Source organism: Vanessa cardui, chromosome W, assembly GCF_905220365.1.
Source record: "Vanessa cardui chromosome W, ilVanCard2.1, whole genome shotgun sequence".
Classification (NCBI taxonomy): Eukaryota; Metazoa; Arthropoda; class Insecta; order Lepidoptera; family Nymphalidae; genus Vanessa; species Vanessa cardui.
Genome location: NC_061153.1, coordinates 9,405,435 through 9,427,826, shown reverse-complemented (window position 1 = coordinate 9,427,826; position 22,392 = coordinate 9,405,435). Strand labels below are relative to the sequence as shown.

Below are 22,392 nucleotides of genomic sequence, written 5' to 3'. Positions count from 1 at the left end.
AGAGGGTTGACATTGGTATGGGGTCCCTCAGGGATCAATTCTTGGACCTTTTCTGTTTCTCACATATATAAATGACTTGCCCTTTCTTGTTGGGAACAAACATGATATAGTATTGTTTGCTGATGATACCTCCTTAGTTTTTAAAATTAATAGAAAACAGGTACAGTACGACGACGTAAACAATGCTATAGCTGATATAGTACATTGGTTTAGCGTAAACAATCTTAGGCTTAATAATAATAAAACAAAAATTGTGAAATTTAGTACACCAAATGTACATAATGTAAAAGCCTGTACTGATGTACTCATTAACGGGGAATCTATGGATCCAATTGATTCTGTTGAGTTTCTTGGCCTTACTGTTGATGCCAAGTTGCAATGGGGCCCCCATATTAACGGATTGGCGAGTAGACTGAGTTCTGCGGCATTCGCGGTCAAAAAAATTAGATTATGTGCCGATGTTGATACGGCTCGCTTAGTATATTTCAGTTACTTTCACAGTATAATGTCGTACGGTATTATGCTGTGGGGCAACGCAGCCGCTATCCATACTATATTTGTGCTACAGAAGAGGGCTATTCGCGCAATCTATAACCTAGGAGCTAAAGAATCGTTAAGGAATAAATTTAGAGAAATCAAGATATTGACTGTTGCTTCTCAATATATATTCTGCAATGTTATGTATGTACGAAAAAATATTAATGATTTCATGAGAAAATGTGATACTCATAGCATTGGTACAAGGAACAAACACAAACTTGTTACTCCTGTTACTCGACTCCATAGAGTTAGTAACTCCTTTGTGGGGCAATGTATACGGTTTTACAACAGGATCCCAGAAAGCGTTCAAAATGCCTCTGTTGCCAAATTTAAAAAAATTATTAAGGAACGCTTGTGTGCAAAAGGTTACTATACAATTAATGAGTTAATGATCGATAGCACACCTTGGCAATGAAACGATCGCCTCCTGGCTATTTCATCTCATATTAAATTGTTTAAATAATATATGAGACAAATAAAAAAAAAAACCCGCTGAGTTTCTTTCGCCGGTTCTTCTCAGGTAGGTAGTGTTTCAATTGACCATCGATAAGAAAGTGTAATGCTTCTATATTGAATAAAGTTATTTGAGTTTGAGTACACATATTCACCGATGCTTCTGAACGCGCGTACAGTGCGTGCGCTTATATTCGAAGTAATAATCATGAGGGTAAGTATTTGGTTCGCTTATTAATGGCTAAAAGTAGGGTGGCGCCTCTCAAACCTACAACTATTCCGAGGTTGGAGTTGTGTGCCGCATTAGTAGGAGCGCGTCTGTATGAGAAGGTTCAAGGTTCACTTCGAGTAACTATTAGCCGGACCTATTGCTGGACTGATTCGACAATTATGTTAGGATGGTTGCAGATGTTGCCTTCTGAGTTCAGCACTTCGTACGCAATCGCGTTGCTGAAATTCTAGAAAGGGCGGGTAACTGTACATGGCAACATGTTCCCACAGATAAGAACCCAGCAGACTTAATTTCGCGTGGAACCGATATTAATAACCTGCAAAATTCTGATCTGTGGTGGTCAGGTCCGGACTTTCTACGGCTAGATGTAGGTGTAATTGGCCTAATCATTATAAATACCTACAGGTTGAGACTTTGCCCGAAACTCGTAATGATATTTCGTTAAATGCTATAGTTACTGATAACAGCAGTAGTTCATTTATTAATTTTAAACGTTTTTCGAAATACACTAGACTTGTGCGTTCCATTGCTTATATGCATCGATTTATTAAAATGTGTAAGAAACTTTCAGTAAATGATAAATTAAAATAAAACTAGTTATTACGGATTTTAATCGCGTATATTAATTATTTTGGACATCCCGACGTTTCGAGCACTTTACAGCGTTCGTGGTCACGGGTAGACTAAGGTGACATTTGTCTATTTGAAGAACAAAGGAAATATTATTAACAACTACCGTCAACGATTTCTCAATTGGTATCTTGAGTAACGTTCCGGTTGCACGCAGAAGGCACTAACTGTATCTTTAGGTCTTGCAGTCTGTTGGATTTGGGATTTTAAATTTTTAATAAGTGGATCCCAGGTGTTAGAAAGTCTCCAACCATCTTCTCTATTGAAGTTCGGATGTTTTTGAATTTCAATAGCCTCGCGTATCATTCTAGGAATGAATCTGTGTTATTTAGCGAGGATCTGTGGTTTATCAAATCGGATAAAATGGTTAGGTTTATCCAGAGCATGTTCACAGACTGCAGACTTTGAAGAACGCCTATTTTTGACATCTCCTATGTGTTCCTTGACCCTGGTACCGATACTTCTCTTTGTTTGGCCTATGTAAGATAAACCACACTCACATTCGAGTTTATATACTCCTGCAGTTTGTAAAGGAATATTACTCTTGATAGGTCTCAAGAACTGGCTCACTTTCTTATGAGGCTTGTAAACGGTTTTAATCGAAGCTCGCTTCAAGATGTTGCCAATCCTGTCTGTAACTCCCTTCACATATGGTAGAAATGCAGGTTGTCGCTCAACTGTGGGTGGCTTGATACGGCTTCTGCGATGCTGGCGAGGCACGGGCAGCTTGTTCTGGTGGAGTGCAAGCTTGACCTGTCGTAGATCGTCCTCTAGGTGTTCAGCATCGCGGAGATGGTGGGCTCTCTGAAACAAAGATTTTCCAACGGTAGCTAACTGGCTAGGGTGGTGGTGCGAGTCACCATTGAGGTATTTGTTGGTGTGTGTGGGTTTCCTATAAACTGTGTGACTTAATGTATTGTCAGGATTCTTTATAATAAGGATGTCAAGGAAAGCTAAAGAATTATTTGCCTCTAATTCCATAGTAAATTGAATGTTTTTATTTATAGAATTAAGATGTACTAAAAATGCAGATGTCAGATCACTAAAGTAAAAAGTAAAGTAAAGTAACAGCCTGTAAATTTCCCACTGCTGAGATAAGGCCTCCTCTTCCATTAAGGAGAGGGTTTTGGAACATATTCCACCACGCTGTTCCAATGCGGGTTGGTGGAATGCACACGTGGCAGAATTTTGATGAAATTAGACACATGCAGGTTTCCTCACGATGTTTTCCTTCACCGCCGAGCATGAGATGAATTATAAACACAAATTAAGCACATATATACAGTGGTGCTTGCCTGGGTTTGAACCCGCAATCATCGGTTAAGATGCACGCGTTCTAACCACTGGGCCATCTCAGCTCACGATGTCAGATCACTAGGTAATATTGTGAAAGTGTCATCTACGTACCGTTTATAAAACCTAGGTGTTATTGGTCCGGAGCGAAGAGCCCTCTCCTCCAGGTCTTCCATGCATCTATTGCACTGAAGAACTTACGCAACAATATAGACATTACAGTCCTCCGAGCAGATAAGGGACATAAAGCATGGTGATAAAATACTCAATCAGGCAAGTAAGAAATTATTGTTACAACTCATCCGAGAACATCGATTTGACGCGCGACGGTTAACGGATCAAATTGACAACCTCAGTAAAGAACTCGAGTTGCGATTATCAAAAACAGATTGGCAAAAGTGCTACGATTTTCTAATAAACGAGCCGCTACAAAATATAATAACTTAAAATTAAAACAAATAAAAAAGTTCGAAAAACTCAGCGGAGTAAAATCAAATTATAACAATTTCAATAATGGCAACACCGGGGAAATTCAAAAACCTGCGCGTACGTCACTTGTCAATCTGTCAAAACAAAGTTTAGATGAATCGACTATTGCGGTATTAAATAAAGGCTTAAATTTTGCACCGGCTCCATCCAAAATACCGTTTGAAGACATTATTTGCAATGTGGAGGAGTGTCTTTTCAAAAATAACATCACAAAGGAAGACTCGGAAGCTATTCGACAGGACATTTCGAGTGTTTTACGTCGAAGCCGGCCACCGAAAAGAAACCTTACTCGTGATGAATCTATTGCACTGAAGAACTTACGCAACAATAAAGACATTACAGTCCTCTGAGCAGATAAGGGAAACGCGACGTAGTGATGGATACGTGTGATTATAAACAGAAAGTTTCCGCGATTTTATCGGATGTAAAAACTTATAAAAAATTAACTAAAGACCCTACCAATAACATTTTTAAAAAGACATCCGCATTAATATCAAAACATCAAGAGAAATTAAATCTGGACAAAAAATCACTCGTGCCTACATGTCCAAAGCCTCCAAAACTGTATGGGTTACCTAAGATCCATAAAACTGGTGCTCCGCTACGTCCTATTGTAAGCCAAATCGATACACCAACATATAGATTGGCTCAACACATAGCAAGGATATTATCACCCCTCCGAGGACACACTGCGGCGTATGTCAAGGATTCTTTGACCAGTTTGTTGGTGAAATAAAAGACCTTAAATTAACCAACGAAATGAAATGAAATGAAATTTATTTGCAAGAATATGGTTACATAAGATCTTACAGTAATTATGTCCTTATCATATTCAACCGTTTTGGTATGCAAATATTATACTATATTACACTGAATCATGCAATCAAACTACACAATTGGAATAATTAAGGCAACCATCATGTCTTGAATAAAATATTTATACAATAAAAAAATGTCAATATCTAATAAAAACTGAATATCAATCTAAACAATATTGGAATAAATAAACTTATGATTACACTACTTATCATTGAATTGAAGAAATTAATATGTGTCATGCGGTAAAAGGGACTAAAAATTAATATTAACATTATATTTATATATCCATCCATATATCCAATTCATATTATATCTACATATATTGCAGTCTTAAAGAATTAGTATTTTTAATTACTTAAATATTGTTTTATGTCATAATAGCATTTTTCTAAAAGCCACAATTTTATCCTTATTTTGAATTTATTTATTGGTAAATTTTGTATTTCATCTGGTAACTTGTTGAAAATTTTAATTGCCATGTAAAATGCATTATTTTTATAAATATTGAGGTAAGACCTAGGTACATAAATTTTATTGGGATATCTCTTAGATTTTTTAACTTCTGAATTGAGCTGAAAATAATTGGGATATCTTTTGACAAATATACAGATTTCCTTTATATACAAACATGGCAATGACAAAATCTTCAGTTCTTTAAATACTGGCTTGCTACTTTCGAGAGGTCCTATGCCGTAAATAGCTCTAATGCACTTCTTTTGAACTCTAAATGCTCTTAAGATGTGTACAGAATTTCCCCAAATTATTAACCCATACGATAAAACTGATGCGACATATCCATGGTATGCAGTTATAGCTGCTTCACGTGAAACTGTCAAACGTACACGTCTTAAAGCATATACAAATTTTTCTAATTTAGTACAAACATAGTCAATATGGTGATTCCAACTACAGTTTGTATCGATCATGACACCTAAAAATTTTGATACATTTGTTTCTTCTATTTTATTTGATTCGTATTGAACGTTTATGTGTATTTTATTACTATGAAAGGAAATCAATTGTATGACTTTTGTTTTATTAGGTTTACTTTTAATAAGTTCACATCGAGCCACTTCATCACTTCATTGAGGGCTTCGTTAATCAATAGTTCATAATTGTAATTCTTTATACATTTTACGAGAATAGTTGTATCGTCAGCAAATAAGATACATGGGTGATTAATATTTTTAGGAAGATCGTTTATATACGTAAGAAACAGGAAAGGACCCAAAATACTGCCTTGTGGTACACCACACATAATTGTTCTAAATTTTGATTTGCGCGTAAGTTTTGCACAATTAACAATTTTTGACACTTCAGTACATTGTAATCTGTTGCTTAGGTAGCTTTTAATCCATTGGTAGGCATTTCCTCTTATACCGTATGTGTCTAGTTTTTTTAGTAATCGTTTATGGTCAACATAATCAAACGCTTTTGTCATATCTAAAAGAATAGCAGTAATTGGTACCTTGTCGTTTAAGCTGTCAGTTATGGTTTTAATGAAGTTAAAACAAGCTAATGTCGTAGAATTATCATTTCGGAATCCAAATTGTTCTTTAACTAGAATATCGTGTTTATCATAGAAATTTTTAAATCTTTTTAGTATAGCTTTCTCAAAGACTTTTGATAAAACGTTTATTAAAGCGATTGGTCTATAATTATTAATATCTAAGAAATCACCTTTCTTGAACAAGGGTTTTACAATTGTTAACTTTAAGGTCGTAGGAAATATTCCCTGTTCAAATGATAGATTTATAATGTGTGAAAGTGGCTTGCATAAAAGTGCTGCACTTTTTTTATAATATCTGTACGGATTCCATCGCAACCCACGGATTTTATGTTATTCAGTGATTTTATAATACTAAGTATTTCGTTTGGATCTGTTGGGCTAAGAAATATGGTTTCTGTTATATTTGGCTCTATTATTTTTAATTGTTTACACCTATTAATGTCAATGTCACGTTTATTATTAATATCATTATTATAATTATTACTAAAATATATATTATTATTATTATTATTGGTATAATTATTATTAATGAAGAAATTATTGAATAATTCACATATTATATTAGGGTCAGTGTATGTTATATTGTTAATTTTTATTTTGTCAATGTACCTATTTTGTGAATGTACATCTTGATATTCTCGAATTGTATCCCATACCGCTTTGCATTTGTTTTTGTGTTTATTTATGTAATGAATATGTTGAATTTGTTTCGAACGATATATACATTTTTTTTAATAAGGAGCTATATTTCTTAAATCTTTTTTTACTTACTATTTTATTTTCGCTATTTAGTCTGTAACTTACGTACAATCGTATATTTATTAAGCTGGATCTTTTTATACCTTTTGTTAACCACAATGACTTTCGCGTTTTAACACCCATTTCTATTTTTTTAAAAGGAAAACATAAGTCATAGAACATTTTTAATGTTGAGTGAAATGAATCGAATACCTCATTTACATTCGTAATATCCCATATTTCAGAAAAAGAAAGTTTCGAGATACATTCTAAAAACTTGTTGGTATTGTGTCTGTATAGTCTCTTTTTTATTCAAACCAAGATGTTACACATTCATGATTACCCTTAATATCAAATGTTAGAGTTTGTCCAGTTTCGTGGTCAGATAGGCCCAGATGGTGTACCATTGGTTCAACATTTCTTATATTGCTAGCTATTAAATCTAGACATCATTGTCTACGAATGTCTTGTTCACGAGTCTCGTGAACAAGACATTCGTAGACAATGTCGAAATATCGAGCTCCACCGAACAAAAATAAAAAACATGGTAAATATCCCGAAATTAATAACTTTGTTTTAATATGTCAATATTCCAATCACCACAGAGAATAATTTTCTTTTGTTTGGTTTTTAAATGTAATTTGTGAAGTGAAATATTTAATTTTTGGAAAAAAATATGTAATTTACTTTTTGGTGTACGGTAAATGCAGATTATTAATAAATTTTCATCTAAATTTTCAATTCCACTACATTCAAAGGAATATTCAGTAGAAAATTGGCTTATTAATTCTAATTCCTTACATTTAACGTTATTTTTGCTTAAAATACAGGATCCTCCACGACTAATGTTTCTACAGTAAGAAGACATAACTTTATATGCTGGAATAATTAACAATGATTCAGTTCCCCTTTTGATAAAAGTTTCTGTAAGGCAGATTATATTTATTTTGTTTTTTAACATATTGCTGAGGTCAAGTAACGAAATGTATAGTTCTTCACATTTATTAATGGCGCCTGCAATGTTTTGATGAAATATAGTTACTTTATTCCCGAAAAAAATTTATATTCTTATCATGATTTGCAGCTAGTTTTTTAAAATAAAATGGGATAGTTCCTTTCATAGGTTCTAAATCAGTGCATGCTTTTTGGATTATAGTCTTATTATTATTGATATTTGGGATCTTTTGAAAATAATTTGTTATTTTATTTTTGTTCTTTGATTCTCTGTCATGATATGTATTATTTTGTTATGTTTTTTGTTTTTAAACGTTAGAAACTTATTGTTGTGTTTTTAATGTTATAAACATAGTATGTTATAAGTATAGGGTAGTTGTCAACGTCGAGGCAGTCCGAATAAACGATTCATGCGAATAGACGTGTATTATTTAACAGTGGCGAACGCGGATAAAAAAAAAACATAGTATCATACTTAGGAATTAATTTTACAAAATGTCGGTCGGACATATGCGTGAGTTTATTGTAAAATCGGGGAACTGGTTAAGTTATGTAGAAATACTAGAAATGTACTTTATGGTGAACAAAGTGGCGGATGATTTAAAAATACCGACGTTAATTTCGGTTATGGGAGAAGAAGCGTATGATTTATTAGCTGCCTTGGCAAGTCCTAAGAAACCATCAGCCTTGAAATTTGATCAGGCAGTGCAGTTGCTATCAGCACATCTGCAACCTAAACCGTCGGTTTTATCTGAAAGGTATAAGTTTCGTCAGCGGCGGCAGCTTCAAGACGAATCAATAGCAGCTTACGTCACAGAACTTAAGAAGCTTTCAAGGTATTGTGAATTCAACGCAACCTTAGATGAGAACCTCCGAGACCAGCTAGTTTGTGGGCTCAGAAGTGAAGTAATTAGACAGCGATTATTCTCCGAAGAAAACATAGTTTACAACCGAGCGATAGCTTTAGCGCTGTCATTAGAAGCGGCTGAGCGCGATGCAAGCGCGGTTGAAGACGTAGCCCGGACCGAAGGAATAAATAAAATCTATTTGAGCGAGTGTTCGAAATGCGGCGATAACAGACATAAAGCTACGGAGTGCAGATATAAGGATTACGTGTGCAGTTGGTGCCACGAGATCGGTCACCTTAGGAAGATGTGTCCTAAAAAACATGAATCTTATCGTGCACAAATGTTTGATTCAGCGGAGACAGCTAGTAGTTATCGGTCTATGAAATCACGCGGCGGGTACGTAAACAACACAGGGCGTTCAAGGAGAGGAGCGCGGGGTCGCGGTCGGCGAGCATTCGGGCAGCACGGAGCGTCCAGTGCCGGGCAACAAAGAGCCCCGGTACATTTGATGAGTGAGCAAGATGACGAATACGAAGACGGCGAACTGAAAGACTCGAGTGAACAAAACATGTATCAAATGTCATTATGTAATTATAAACCGGTGCGTATAACACTTAAAGTTCAAAATTGTTTGTTAGAAATGGAAGTTGATACCGGTTCCGCCTTATCTTGTATTAGTAAACAAATTTATTATGAAAACTTTAGCCATTTACCATTAATACCTTGTTTATTAAATATCAAATTTTATGATGGCTCCATTGTCCAACCTATAGGGTTTATAGAAACAATAGTGGAGTATACTACTATAAAAAAACGATTAGATCTATATGTATTAGAGAAGGGAACGACCAATCTTTTGGGTCGTCAGTGGTTAGCGGAGTTACAAATACCAATATGTATACCGGTAGGCTCAATTCCGAATCATCACTTAGGAGCTAACAAAGTTCACCACAATGTGATTGCTGAAATTGTTTCTAGGCATAAAACCCTTTTTGACGACACATTGGGCAAGTACACGGGCGGTCAAGCTGAGCTGTGTATTCGCGACGGTGCGCAACCGATTTTCTGCCGAGCGCGGCCGCTGCCGTACGCGCTGCGCGAGCGTGTCGACGCGGAGCTAGATGCGATGCTGCGCGCCGGCATCATTGAGCCGGTGGAGCATTCCGATTGGGCGACACCATTGGTCGTGGTGCGGAAACCGGACGGAGGTTTGAGACTCTGTGCTGATTTTAAAGTAACCTTAAATAAAGTTCTGGAAGTTGATCGATATCCTGTTCCAAAAATGGAAGACTTGTTTAGCAATCTAAGTGGTAATATTTTTTTTACTAAGCTAGATCTTTCACAAGCATACAATCAAATCGTGCTAGCGGAACAATCAAGAAAATACACCGTTATCAATACGCATAGGGGCTTATATAAATATAATCGCCTTGTCTATGGGCTGTCTTCCAGTCCAGGAATCTTTCAAAAAATTATGGTAGATTTATTTAAGGGTATTAAAGACGTTGTTGTATTTTACGATGATATTTTAATTAAAAATACAGATTTAACAAACCATTTGAGCACAATAGAACGTGTTCTTGATATTTTAAAACAAAATGGTCTGAAAATTAAAAAGAATAAATGTAGTTTTCCATCAAAACAAGTAAAATACTTGGGGTTTGTCATCGATACGAACGGTGTTCGAGTCGATCCGGATAAGGTGGAAGCAATAAATTCCATGCCCCATCCAAATAATATAACTGAATTAAAGTCATTCATAGGAATGGTTAACTTTTGTGGAAAATTCATTAAAAATTTGAGCTCACATTTGGCACCACTTTATAACCTCTTGAGAAAAGGTAAACATTGGAAATGGGGAATAAAAGAAAACACAGCCTTTATTAAAGTAAAAAAAATGTTAGGAAATTCAACAACTTTAGCACATTTTGATATGGAAAAGGAAACCGTGGTAACTGTCGATGCCAGTTCCAGGGGGCTCGGCGCTGTGCTGGCTCAGCGCGCGGTCGGCGCGGGGAGTAACGCGCCCGAGCGGGTAGTAGCTTACGCGTCACGTTCTCTGACAGCTCATGAGATAAACTACAGTCAAATTCATAAAGAAGCTTTGGCAATAGTCTATGCAATCGAAAAATTCCATAATTATCTATATGGTAGAAGGTTTATACTCCGGACCGACCACAAACCCTTAGTTAGTATTTTTGGACCCAACATAGGTATCCCAAGCGCGGCAGCGAGTAGGCTTCAACGCTGGGCAATTAAATTGTCAGCTTATGATTTTACCATTGAATACGTAAGAACAGACAAAAATACAGCTGACGTATTATCACGTTTAATTAAATCTCAAAAAAATGACGTTATTGACGTAGACCTACCTGAACAAACGTACTTACATTTTTCTTCCGAAGCGATGCTGCTGGATTATAATATTTTAAGAAAGGAAACGAACAGGGATCCTATTTTGGCTCGCGTCTTAAGTTTCATAGTAGATGGCTGGCCTCAAGAGGTAGACATAAAAGAATTAAAACCCTTCTTTGCTCGGAGGAAGGAATTATACTCCGAACTTGGTTGTATTATGTGGGGTCACCGGGTAGTTATACCAGCGGTATGTAGAAATAAAGTAATTTCAGAGTTACATGATACACACATGGGCATGGTCAAAACGAAAGCCTTGGCCCGTAGTTATGTTTGGTGGCCAGGAGTCGACGAGGCCGTGGAGGCGGAGTGCCGCGCGTGCTCAGTGTGCGCGGCCACGGCTGATGCGCCTCCTGGTCAGGCCCCCCGCTCGTGGCCTTGGCCTTCGCGCCCTTGGTCTAGGCTCCATTTGGATTTTATGGGTCCTATAAGTGGGGTAACTTATTTAGTAGTAGTTGATTCTTGTTCGAAATGGATAGAAGCCATCAGTATGAAAAGAACGACAGCCAGCGATGTTATTTCTGTACTACGAGACCTCTGGGCAAGGTTTGGTATACCTAGGCAAACAGTAAGTGATAACGGACCTCCTTTCACTAGTTCTGAGTTTCAGAATTTTTTAAAACATAACGGTATTGAACATATTTTCTCAGCCCCTTATCACCCGGCCTCAAACGGAGCCGCTGAAAATGCGGTCAAAACATGCAAGAGAGTAATAAACAAAGCATTTAAACAAAATTTAGAAGTATCCGTAGCGTTGAACAGATTTCTTTTAGCATATAGAAATACCGAACATCCTACTACCGGAGATAGCCCAGCAAGAATCTTGCAGGGGCGTAATTTACGGATGCGACTAGATAACTTAAAACCGGAAAGGGCTTCGCGAGTTGCAAAGCAACAGGCGCGCAGCGAGCGAGCTGCGGGAGGGGCGCAGCGCCAGTTCGAAGCTGGAGCGCTCGTCTGGTATCGTGAGTACAAGGGCGTAGATAAATGGGTAGCCGGTACGATCGTTGAGGCATTAGGGAATAGCGATTACCGAATAAGATCCATTTTTGGAACAGAAACACACAGGCACATCGATCAAATTAAAATAAGAGTTACTAAAAACCAACTTAACGATATTTCCAGTAAGGTTGTTTTAGATGCAGTACAATATAAAAATCAAGGTAACAAACTATCTCGAAAGTCTTTGACAGCCTCCGTGACCAATGGTGATAACTCAAATCAGACTAATAATGGCGTGTCCAATTTAGAACCGCCACTCTACAATAACGATCGCTCCAGTTTAAGCACCAATGATAACTCAACTACAGGACCGAAAGAGGTGAGCGATTCGTTGATCCCAGCCCCCGTGGAAGAGTCAAATGTGTCGGAGGAAAGGGAAGGGCCTAGCCCTGGTAGTAGTCGGTCATCAGATCGTCGGGTTATGCGAGTCCGGAAACCACCAGTTCGATATGGTTTCGGCGAGAACGATTAGATGATATCGAGCAAAAAAAAAAAAAAATTTTATTGTTTATATGTTTTTGTTTAAGTAGTATTACAATAAGTAAAGTGTATTTTAAGTATTTTTGTATAAGGGTGGAGGTGTTGTGTTTTTAATGTTATAAACATAGTATGTTATAAGTATAGGGTAGTTGTCAACGTCGAGGCAGTCCGAATAAACGATTCATGCGAATAGACGTGTATTATTTAACACTTATTATTATAATCGTCTAAATCAATGTTAAAATTTATTTTTTTAATCATATCGTTTAAGTATTCTTTTGAGCGTGAGTATTCTCTACTTTGTTTAAAAAAAGTACAATTTATATATATAGTTTGACTAGGCAAGCAATATGGTTATTTAATTTTAAGGTATTAAGAAACCTATTAAAATAGACAGGCAATACATATACTTTATAATTTTTCAGTTTATTTAGTGTTATACTCAACTCATTTAGCAACACAAATGGATTCTTATCATTGGCTCCCACTGAGAGTATAATGATGTCTTTATCATTCAGTTCGGATTTAAGAGTATCACTGAGCCTAAGAGTTTCTGAGGATAATGCATTAGGCTTTACAAAAGATGTTATTCGATATTTGTTCCATTTACCTATTCTGCTTTTAATTAAATTTTGTGACATTCCAACGGTATATTGTTCACCTAATATGTATATTGTATTTAAGTTATTTTTTACAGTAATATTATGACGTGTTAAATTAACGTTAATCTGGCTATCTTCGCAATTTGTATTATTTATTACATTTAATTTCGACTGCACTTCTACGTTTGGACTCTTTTTTATCTTAGATTTAGACGTGTCTGTGTGAGTAGCACATTCTTTTATGTCATCTGAGTTTGTATTACTGTTTTTATTTTATTCTTCATACGTGAGAATTTTGGAACATGCCTTATACTTTTGATCTTTTCTATCACATTTATTGCTACTTAGCAAAACATTGTCTCGTTTTTTTACTGTTGAAGATGTAATTGGTGTGCGAGATGTCATGGTATGAATTTTTTCCAATAATTCAAGCTTCTTATCTTATTTGTATAATTGTTTTCTTAAGTTAGTGTTTTCTAAACTAAGAATCTCAATTTCCGAGTGAGCAGAATCAAGTTGTTCTTGCAAAGACTCGATATCTGATCTCAGCTTTAATACTGTTTCGGATTCCATACTTAAATTTGGTAAAGACATTAAGCTATTACTTATATTTATGCAAGTATGACTTAAATCATAGGATTCTTCATCAATTTCGGTGTCAGAAAGATTTGTTAATGATTTTGCCTTCTTTTTGCGATGAGTAATATTATCACTTGAATTCATTTTTAATTTAGTTTTACTAAAAATAAGAGAAAAAAAAAATAAAAAAAACGAAAATTGATGCACGCTGTTGAGTTTGGATCCTTCGTCCAGCAGTGTCGCTGATAGTTCATGGAGGTCTTGTAACCACTGCGCTACCGCGGGTCTAATTCATGGGGGCAAAATTGAGTTCTGTTTAAAGTTGGTATAATTGATCATTAGCACATAAACAGTAATTATTATTGTACTTGTTCTTTGTGTAATGATACCGCACTTCCTTTTTGTTATTATTTTACATCCACCAACATAACAAACAGTTTTATAGTTTATGTAAAAGTTTATGAATAAATTAAGTTTACTTATTATTACACTTTGTAAATTTATTTAACGCCGATTAAGTTGTGAACATCACTTTATTGTTTTTATTTAACTTTGCACATAAATTTTCTTATTTAAAACTTAAAACTTCTAAGCACAGTATTAGTCACACACTATTTTAATCTAATCAAATTTAGTTGTCCTTTAATATTATAACTTGCGAACACTTTATCACCTCTATTAAATTGTACTGATTATATTTATGTATTTTTTTTCGTAGGTATAATTAGTTTGTTTATTTTTAAAAACTTTATAAGCACGGACTCAGACTGCGACCAAGGCGAGCGAACCCAATTTGACCCAATATGCTAATTGCCAACAACGAGACAATGGTTAGTTTTGATGTTCAGTCATTGTTTACCTGCTTACTCATACAAGACTGCATCGAAATTGTCAAGAGGAAGCTACAGACACACAACATGCCTATTGAATATGCAGAGCTGTTACATTACTGCCTCACATCTGGTTATTTATTGTGGAATGATGAATTCTATGTACAAGTTGACGGGGTAGCTATGGGTTCACCAGTATCCCCCATGGTCGCCGATTTATTCATGGAAGACCTGGAGGAGAGGGCTCTTCGCTCCGGACCAATAACACCTAGGTTTTATAAACGGTACGTAGATGACACTTTCACAATATTACCTAGTGATCTGACATCTGCATTTTTAGTACATCTTAATTCTATAAATAAAAACATTCAATTTACTATGGAATTAGAGGCAAATAATTCTTTAGCTTTCCTTGACATCCTTATTATAAAGAATCCTGACAATACATTAAGTCACACAGTTTACTACTGTTAGCTACTGTTGGAAAATCTTTGTTTCAGAGAGCCCACCATCTCTGCGATGCTGAACACCTAGAGGACGATCTACGTCAGGTCAAGCTTGCACTCCACCAGAACAAGCTGCCCGTGCCTCGCCAGCATCGCAGAAGCCGTATCAAGCCACCCACAGTTGAGCGACAACCTGCATTTCTACCATATGTGAAGGGAGTTACAGACAGGATTGGCAACATCTTGAAGCGAGCTTCGATTAAAACCGTTTACAAGCCTCATAAGAAAGTGAGCCAGTTCTTGAGACCTATCAAGAGTAATATTCCTTTACAAACTGCAGGAGTATATAAACTCGAATGTGAGTGTGGTTTATCTTACATAGGCCAAACAAAGAGAAGCATCGGTACCAGGGTCAAGGAACATATAGGAGATATCAAAAATAGGCGTTCTTCAAAGTCTGCAGTCTGTGAACATGCTCTGGATAAACCTAACCATTTTATCCGATTTGATAAACCACAGATCCTCGCTAGAGAACACAGATTCATTCCTAGAATGATACGCGAGGCTATTGAAATTCAAAAACATCCGAACTTCAATAGAGAAGATGGTTGGAGACTTTCTAACACCTGGGATCCACTTATTAAAAATTTAAAATCCCAAATCCAACAGACTGCAAGACCTAAAGATACAGTTAGTGCCTTCTGCGTGCAACCGGAACGTTACTCGAGATATCAATTGAGAAATCGTTGGCGGTAGTTGTTAATAATATTTCCTTTGTTCTTCAAATAGACAAATGTCATCTTAGTCTACCCGTGACCACGAACACTGCAAAGTGCTCGAAACGTCGGGATGTTTAAAAATAATTAATATACGCGATTCATCCGTTATAATCAGTTTTATTTAAATGTGTAATAATCGCGAAAATTTAAGACAACATCATGTTTGTTTTGGGGGAGAGGGATCGGGCCTCCGGAATTCTCACTTACCGGACGAATCGCGGTAGCATAGCTACCACTTCACGCCGATTTTAAGTGAGAGAGTGGTACTTCCCCGGGCGTGCCGGCCCATTCGACTGCAACCGAGAGGTATGCTGTGTGGCACTACCACTTACAATAGCTCCTTCCTTCCTTTCATACGTTTCATTTTTGTAAAATTATGTGGGGCATTAGCTATCATAAATGCTTTATTCACATTTTTTTTAATCATTAATTCGATAAAAACAAAAGTGAAACGTATTAGGAACCAGAACCCTGTAGGTATTGTTGGAATAGAGATGATGATAATGAGAGGTATCGTTTAATAAAATTTTGAAAAAAAAAACAATAATAAAACAAAATAAAACAATAATTACGAAGTTATAAAATCAAATAATACGATAAAAGTTTAATGGTGAAAGCATAAATATAGTACTTACCTGAAAACTTTGTGTGAGGTAACGATAAGTGTAGTTTCGATCCGTAATTAAGTCAGGTGAGCTATTTTTTGTGTGATTTGTCATCTGCGATTATTCGGGTGACTATAGGCAAATGTGTTGTACTCTACGGTGTCTGAGGAGAACTGGTCCACTGATCATATCTCCTTTTTTACTCATTATGGTGCTTTATGAAGTTCTACAATATGCTGTATTTTTAGCCTCTTTGGGTATCTGATAGTGGTTAACTCCGTTGCCTGTGGATTTGGGTGTTGACATAGGCGGGCTTTGTATGTAGCAGCGTACCGTTTTATTTAATCTTTAACGATACTTATGGACATTTCATTGTGCAGTTCCTCTATTTTGATGAACCAGGGTGCATCAGATAGTGATTTTAAGATTGCGTTTTGAGCCCTTTGGATTATTTGTATGATTTGCATGTTGACCCCCACGGTTGAATGCCATACAGCCATATCGGTCTTAGGATGACTTTGTATATAAGCAGTTTATTGTCTATGCTGAGGACGGAATTTCGGTCGATGAGCTCCTGTAGCTCCCGGAACTTGTGGTTTAGTTGTTCTCTTTTCTTTTGCAGGTTGGTTTTCCACATCAGGCGTCGGTCCAAATGCATTCCCAAATACTTGACACAATCGGTATGTGGTAAGTTATGTTCTCCCAGTTCGACTGGTGGGCAATTCTTCTTGCACAGAGTAAATGTAACATGGTTAGATTTAGGTCCACTAGCTTCAATTCTCCATTTTTTAAACCATTCGTGTTGCTGTATCATCAGAAAAGGTAGCGGTGATTGTCTCAGGTGTTTCGAGCAGATCACGAGTGAAGATAGTGTATAGGACCGGACCCAGTACGGATCCTTTCGGAACGCCTGCCAAAGTATCGTAGAACCATGACGTGTAGTCTCCGTCTTTAACTTGGATCACTCGATCTGCCAGGTATGATTTCAGAATCCCGAAGAAAGGGTGTGGTAGCAGTCTTTTTATTTTACAGAGTAGGCCCTTATGCCAGACACGATCGAATGCCTGTTTAATATGTAAAAAGGCCAATTCGTATTGAACAGTGACAGACCATTATGAAACTTAAGAGTACCATACTCTTAAGTTTCATAAGTTGTGATGTAATCCAAAAATGTTCCAAAACCAAAACCGTTACAGATTATGACAGGGCAGTCACAAGTCTAACCCAAAAGCATTTATCTAGTTTACTGTTTTGTAGTGATCCCATTAGTGTCATCGAAGGTATAATTACAAAAATTCAACAATCACTTAATGAAAATACATACAATATACGTATCCCTAAATCAATACGAATAATTAAACCTTGGATGACCACCAGTATGCTAAGATGCATAAAAAATAGGAATAGAATGCAGAAACAACTAAGAAAGGATCCTAATAATGAAATATTAAACATCACGTATAAAAGATATCGAAACCACTGTAATAATTTAATAAAAAAGCTTAAATACAAATATGATAAGGACCGGCTTAGTTCTAATTTGAAAAATACTAAAAAGCTTTGGAATAAAACAAAAAGTATTACGAATTTAAAGCAAGTGAAAGAAGAAAATTTATAATTACTTAATTCTAAAGCGACACCTAGTGATTCAATAAATTTTGTAAATGATTTCTTTGTTAACATTGGAAGACAACTTGCTGAACAAATACAACCTATATATAATAATAATTCTTGAAACTGTCGAGGTCTGAAATTGTTCCAATTCTAACCCATTTAATTAATTTATGTTTTAAAAGAGTATTTCCCTCACAGCTAAAACAATCGTTTATTACACCAGTGTACAAGAGTGGAAACGAAAACGACGTCAACAACTACAGGCCAATTTCAGTATTGTAGATCTCAAAAGTTCTCGAAAAAATAATTAATAATAGATTAATAAATTTCCTAAGTAAATATAATATTCTATCAGAATCTCAATTTGGATTTAGACAAGGAAAATCTACTGAAGATGCTGTTACAGCGCTTACTTCACTGATTGTTAATAAATTAGATAATGGCCAAAAGTGTATTACTGTCTTTCTTGATCTGAAAAAGGCCTTTTACACCGTTTCCGTTCCCATTCTTGTACGCAAGTTTGAGATTATTGGGATAAGGGGACTTCCTCTTTCGTTATTAAAGGATTATTTATCTAACAGGACACAAACAGTTAAAATTTGATCCTATGTAAGTAAGGAAAGTAGCGTTTCATACGGAGTTCCCCAAGGTAGTGTACTGGGACCCACACTCTTCCTTATTTATATAAATACTTTAACTAATCTAAAACTAGATAATGCACAGTACTAGAACTAGTAAAACTAGATAAACCACAAGTATTTTCATACGTAGATGATACTGCAATAGTGTTCTGGGCTCCCACATGGCACTAAGTTCGAAGAATTACTGAGAAAGGCCTGCGTGAAATGGCTATCTGGCTGGAGGATAACTTGCTCATATTGAATGTAACTATAACAAATTATATTTGTTTCAGCATCTATAATAAAACTCAGCCTGATTTATAATTTGATATAAAAATACATAAATGTGATGAGTATTTAAATAATAACTGTACATGCTCTTCTATAAAAAAGTAACATCGACCAAATATTTAGGCATCGCTATAGACCAACGCTTGACCTGGTATCCACATGTTGAACTTATATCTAGCCGGGTTAGAAAAATGATATGGATATTTAAAATCTTAAGACACGTAGCTACAAAGAAATACAACTTAGAATATATACAGCTCTAGCACAATCAGTCATTTCTTATTGTATAACGATTTGGGGTGGAGCTTGTAAAAGTAAATTTTTGGAAGTGGAAAGGGCTCAAAGATTTTTACTTAAAGTAATGTTCTTCAATAGCTTAAGATATCCAACTGTTGATATAAATAAAATTAGTGAGGTTCTTTCAGTAAGAAAATTATATATATTGTTAGTTACACTTAGAGTACATAAAACTCATAAATTTAAACCAATTGTTGGCAATAGAAGAAAACCAAATGTTATTCCTCCAAGTATACAAAAAACTAAATTTGCTAAAATATAATACAACAGTAGATCATCATATTTATATAATCTTATTAATAAAAATCTAAAGACATACTTAATGAGATATCGGGAATGTAAAAAAATGTTGATAAATTGGTTACAAAGACTAAATTATGAAGAGGCAGAAGCTATTCTAAATGGTTGCTGGACTAATCCCCGGTCATAACATTCGTATATAACACAAACATTAACACAGACAAACACACACACACACACACACACACACACACACACACACACACACACAAACACACACATACATATATTATGCATGCATTAAAATTTAGAAACATGTAATAAATTAAATATTGTTAAACTGTTTTGTAAAAAAACGAAACTAATCACGTTGAAACAATTGTCATACTTAAAAGAAGGTTCCAACAATTATTGTAATAGTGATAAGTTTTCAGACAAATAAATATATCTTCATTTTCATTTTCAATATATAATGAGTCGACCATACCTACCTAGACGAGCTTGCACACGAAGACCTATTGATAAATAAACTTTAAAGCCGTAGGTAATTCTGTCTGGCTATACATATATAACAACACTGTGGTAACTTCTAACGATGTGATGAATTTATCGATATCATTGAACTGGACTGAGGCACATCAAATTCAGATTACAATACAATAGAGATAACGTACAAAAGACGAGAAAAGCCAAAGAGGAGCTAAACCAAAACATGACTTCATTCAATTAAAACTAAAAAATATATACATTTATATATATATATATATAACGAATGAATCTAAGAAGCGCGAAGGGTTAACTATTACTTGAAACATTGACGGACTGGCTCCTAAGGTTCACGGAGTCAAGATACTACTAGACATACACAAAATTGATATTCTACTGATAGCCGAAGCACACTTTACCAGCAAGAGTCTAGTTAACATAAAGAACTATCACATATATGATACGAAACATGGTACATGCTGGTACAGCCCATAGAGGGTCAGCGGTAATAGTGAGATCCTCAATAAAACACCATGACCTACGATCATATCAAACAGAGCATATACAGGCCGCCACTATTGCAGTCGAAGAAAAGACCGTAACTTTTAATATATCCGCAATCTGCTGGCCCCCCTAAGCAAAAAATAAAAGAGGAACAATTAAGTCACTACTTTAATAGTCTTGGCAATAAATTTATAGCAGATGGTGATTGAAATTGTAAGCACCCTCACTGGGGTTCTATGTTATTTTCCACCAGAGGAAGACAGCTAAAACAGTCTATCGACTCCAATCAACTTATGACCCTGTCAACCATGGAACCTACGTTCTGGCCAAGTGATAACAACAATCTCCCAGACACAATAGATTTCTTCGTATACAAAGGAATGAATCATTACTTCATGGCGACAAAATCGTGCCTTGATGGCTCATCTCACACCCCATCGCTGGTACAACACTACTTGAATACCAAGCCACTCCAACTCTTTACAACTATAAATCAGATTGGGAAACCATTAGATAAATTATTAACAGCAGTTTAAATCTAAAAATACCTTTTAAAACCCCTGTTGATATTGAGGATGCAGCCACTAATTTCACCAATCTTGTACAGGTTGCATGCTGGCTAAATAGCCCAGAGATATCACCTAACAGACCTTAAATAATATTGTACCACAAGATCAAGAGAAAAGAAGACTGCGAAGGGTTTGGCACTGCGGTAGGTTTCGATAGGACAAGAAAGCTCTGAACAAAGCTGAAAAAGAACTTAAAGATCTTATAATAACAGCAGAGAATGAAGCACTGTCACCTCGCCTAGAAACCATGACAGCCACTAAATCCACAAACTACTCTCTCTGGAAGGCAACATCAAGCTCTAATCAACCTCAGCAAAATAAACATCCGTTGAGACAACACATGGGCTAGAACTGCTCAACAAAGAGTAGATGCATTTGCTAACTACCTTGCAAATTTCTTCAAACCTAACGAACAACAAAGTGACAAGACTGATGTTGATAAAATCTTGGACAGTGACTTACAATTACATCTCCTAATCAAAGCCTCCTAACCCGAAAGAAGTAGCTAGACAAATAACTAAGATGGAAAATAAAAAAGCACCGGACTTTGACTTTATTACTAACGAGATACTCAGGGAGCTACCAAAAAAGGGAATTATGGTTCTGACAATCCTCTTTAATGCAAACTTGAGAATAGGACACTACCCAACGATCTGGAAAGTCTCACAGATCATGATTGATGATGATGATTCATAAAGATGCTAAATCACTGAACTAGGTGGGATCTTACAGGCCCATAAGCCTTTTACCTGTCATCTCAAAGGTATTTGAAAACATACTCTTGGCTCGCATGCTTGAAATAATCAATGGCAGAAATATAATACCCAACCACCAATGTGGCTTCAGACATGATCATGGAACAGTTGAGCAGGTGCATAGAGTAGTTGACTGATTAAAAAAAGCACTAGAACTAAAAAATTACTGCTCCTTGGCCTTTTTACATATTAAACAGGCATTCGATCGTGTCTGGCATAAGGGCCTACTCTGTAAAATAAAAAGACTTCTACCACACCCTTTCTTCGGGATTCTGAAATCATACCTGGCAGATCGAGTGATCCAAGTTAAAGACGGAGACTACACGTCATGGTTCTACGATACTTTGGCAGGCGTTCCGAAAGGATCCGTACTGGGTCCGGTCCTATACACTATCTTCACTCGTGATCTGCTCGAAACACCTGAGACAATCACCGCTACCTTTTCTGATGATACAGCAACACGAATGGTTTAAAAAATGGAGAATTGAAGCTAGTGGACCTAAATCTAACCATGTTACATTTACTCTGTGCAAGAAGAATTGCCCACCAGTCGAACTGGGAGAACATAACTTACCACATACCGATTGTGTCAAGTATTTGGGAATGCATTTGGACCGACGCCTGATGTGGAAAACCAACCTGCAAAAGAAAAGAGAACAACTAAACCACAAGTTCCGGGAGCTACAGGAGCTCATCGACCGAAATTCCGTCCTCAGCATAGACAATAAACTGCTTATATACAAAGTCATCCTAAGACCGATATGGCTGTATGGCA

At 36.1% G+C, this 22,392-nt stretch overlaps 1 protein-coding gene and 1 pseudogene across 1 annotated transcript; both read left to right on the top strand.

Moving 5' to 3' along the window:
- The first annotated feature begins 8,045 nt into the window (after positions 1 to 8,045).
- LOC124542719 lies at positions 8,046 to 9,614 on the top strand. Its single transcript, XM_047120635.1, has 2 exons — positions 8,046 to 9,107; positions 9,485 to 9,614. The coding sequence occupies exons 1-2, from the start codon at positions 8,154 to 8,156 to the stop codon at positions 9,488 to 9,490; spliced, it is 960 nt and encodes a 319-aa protein (XP_046976591.1). The 5' UTR covers positions 8,046 to 8,153; the 3' UTR covers positions 9,491 to 9,614.
- A 4,938-nt stretch (positions 9,615 to 14,552) lies between these two features.
- Positions 14,553 to 15,601, top strand: LOC124542395 (annotated as a pseudogene).
- Positions 15,602 to 22,392: the final 6,791 nt, after the last annotated feature.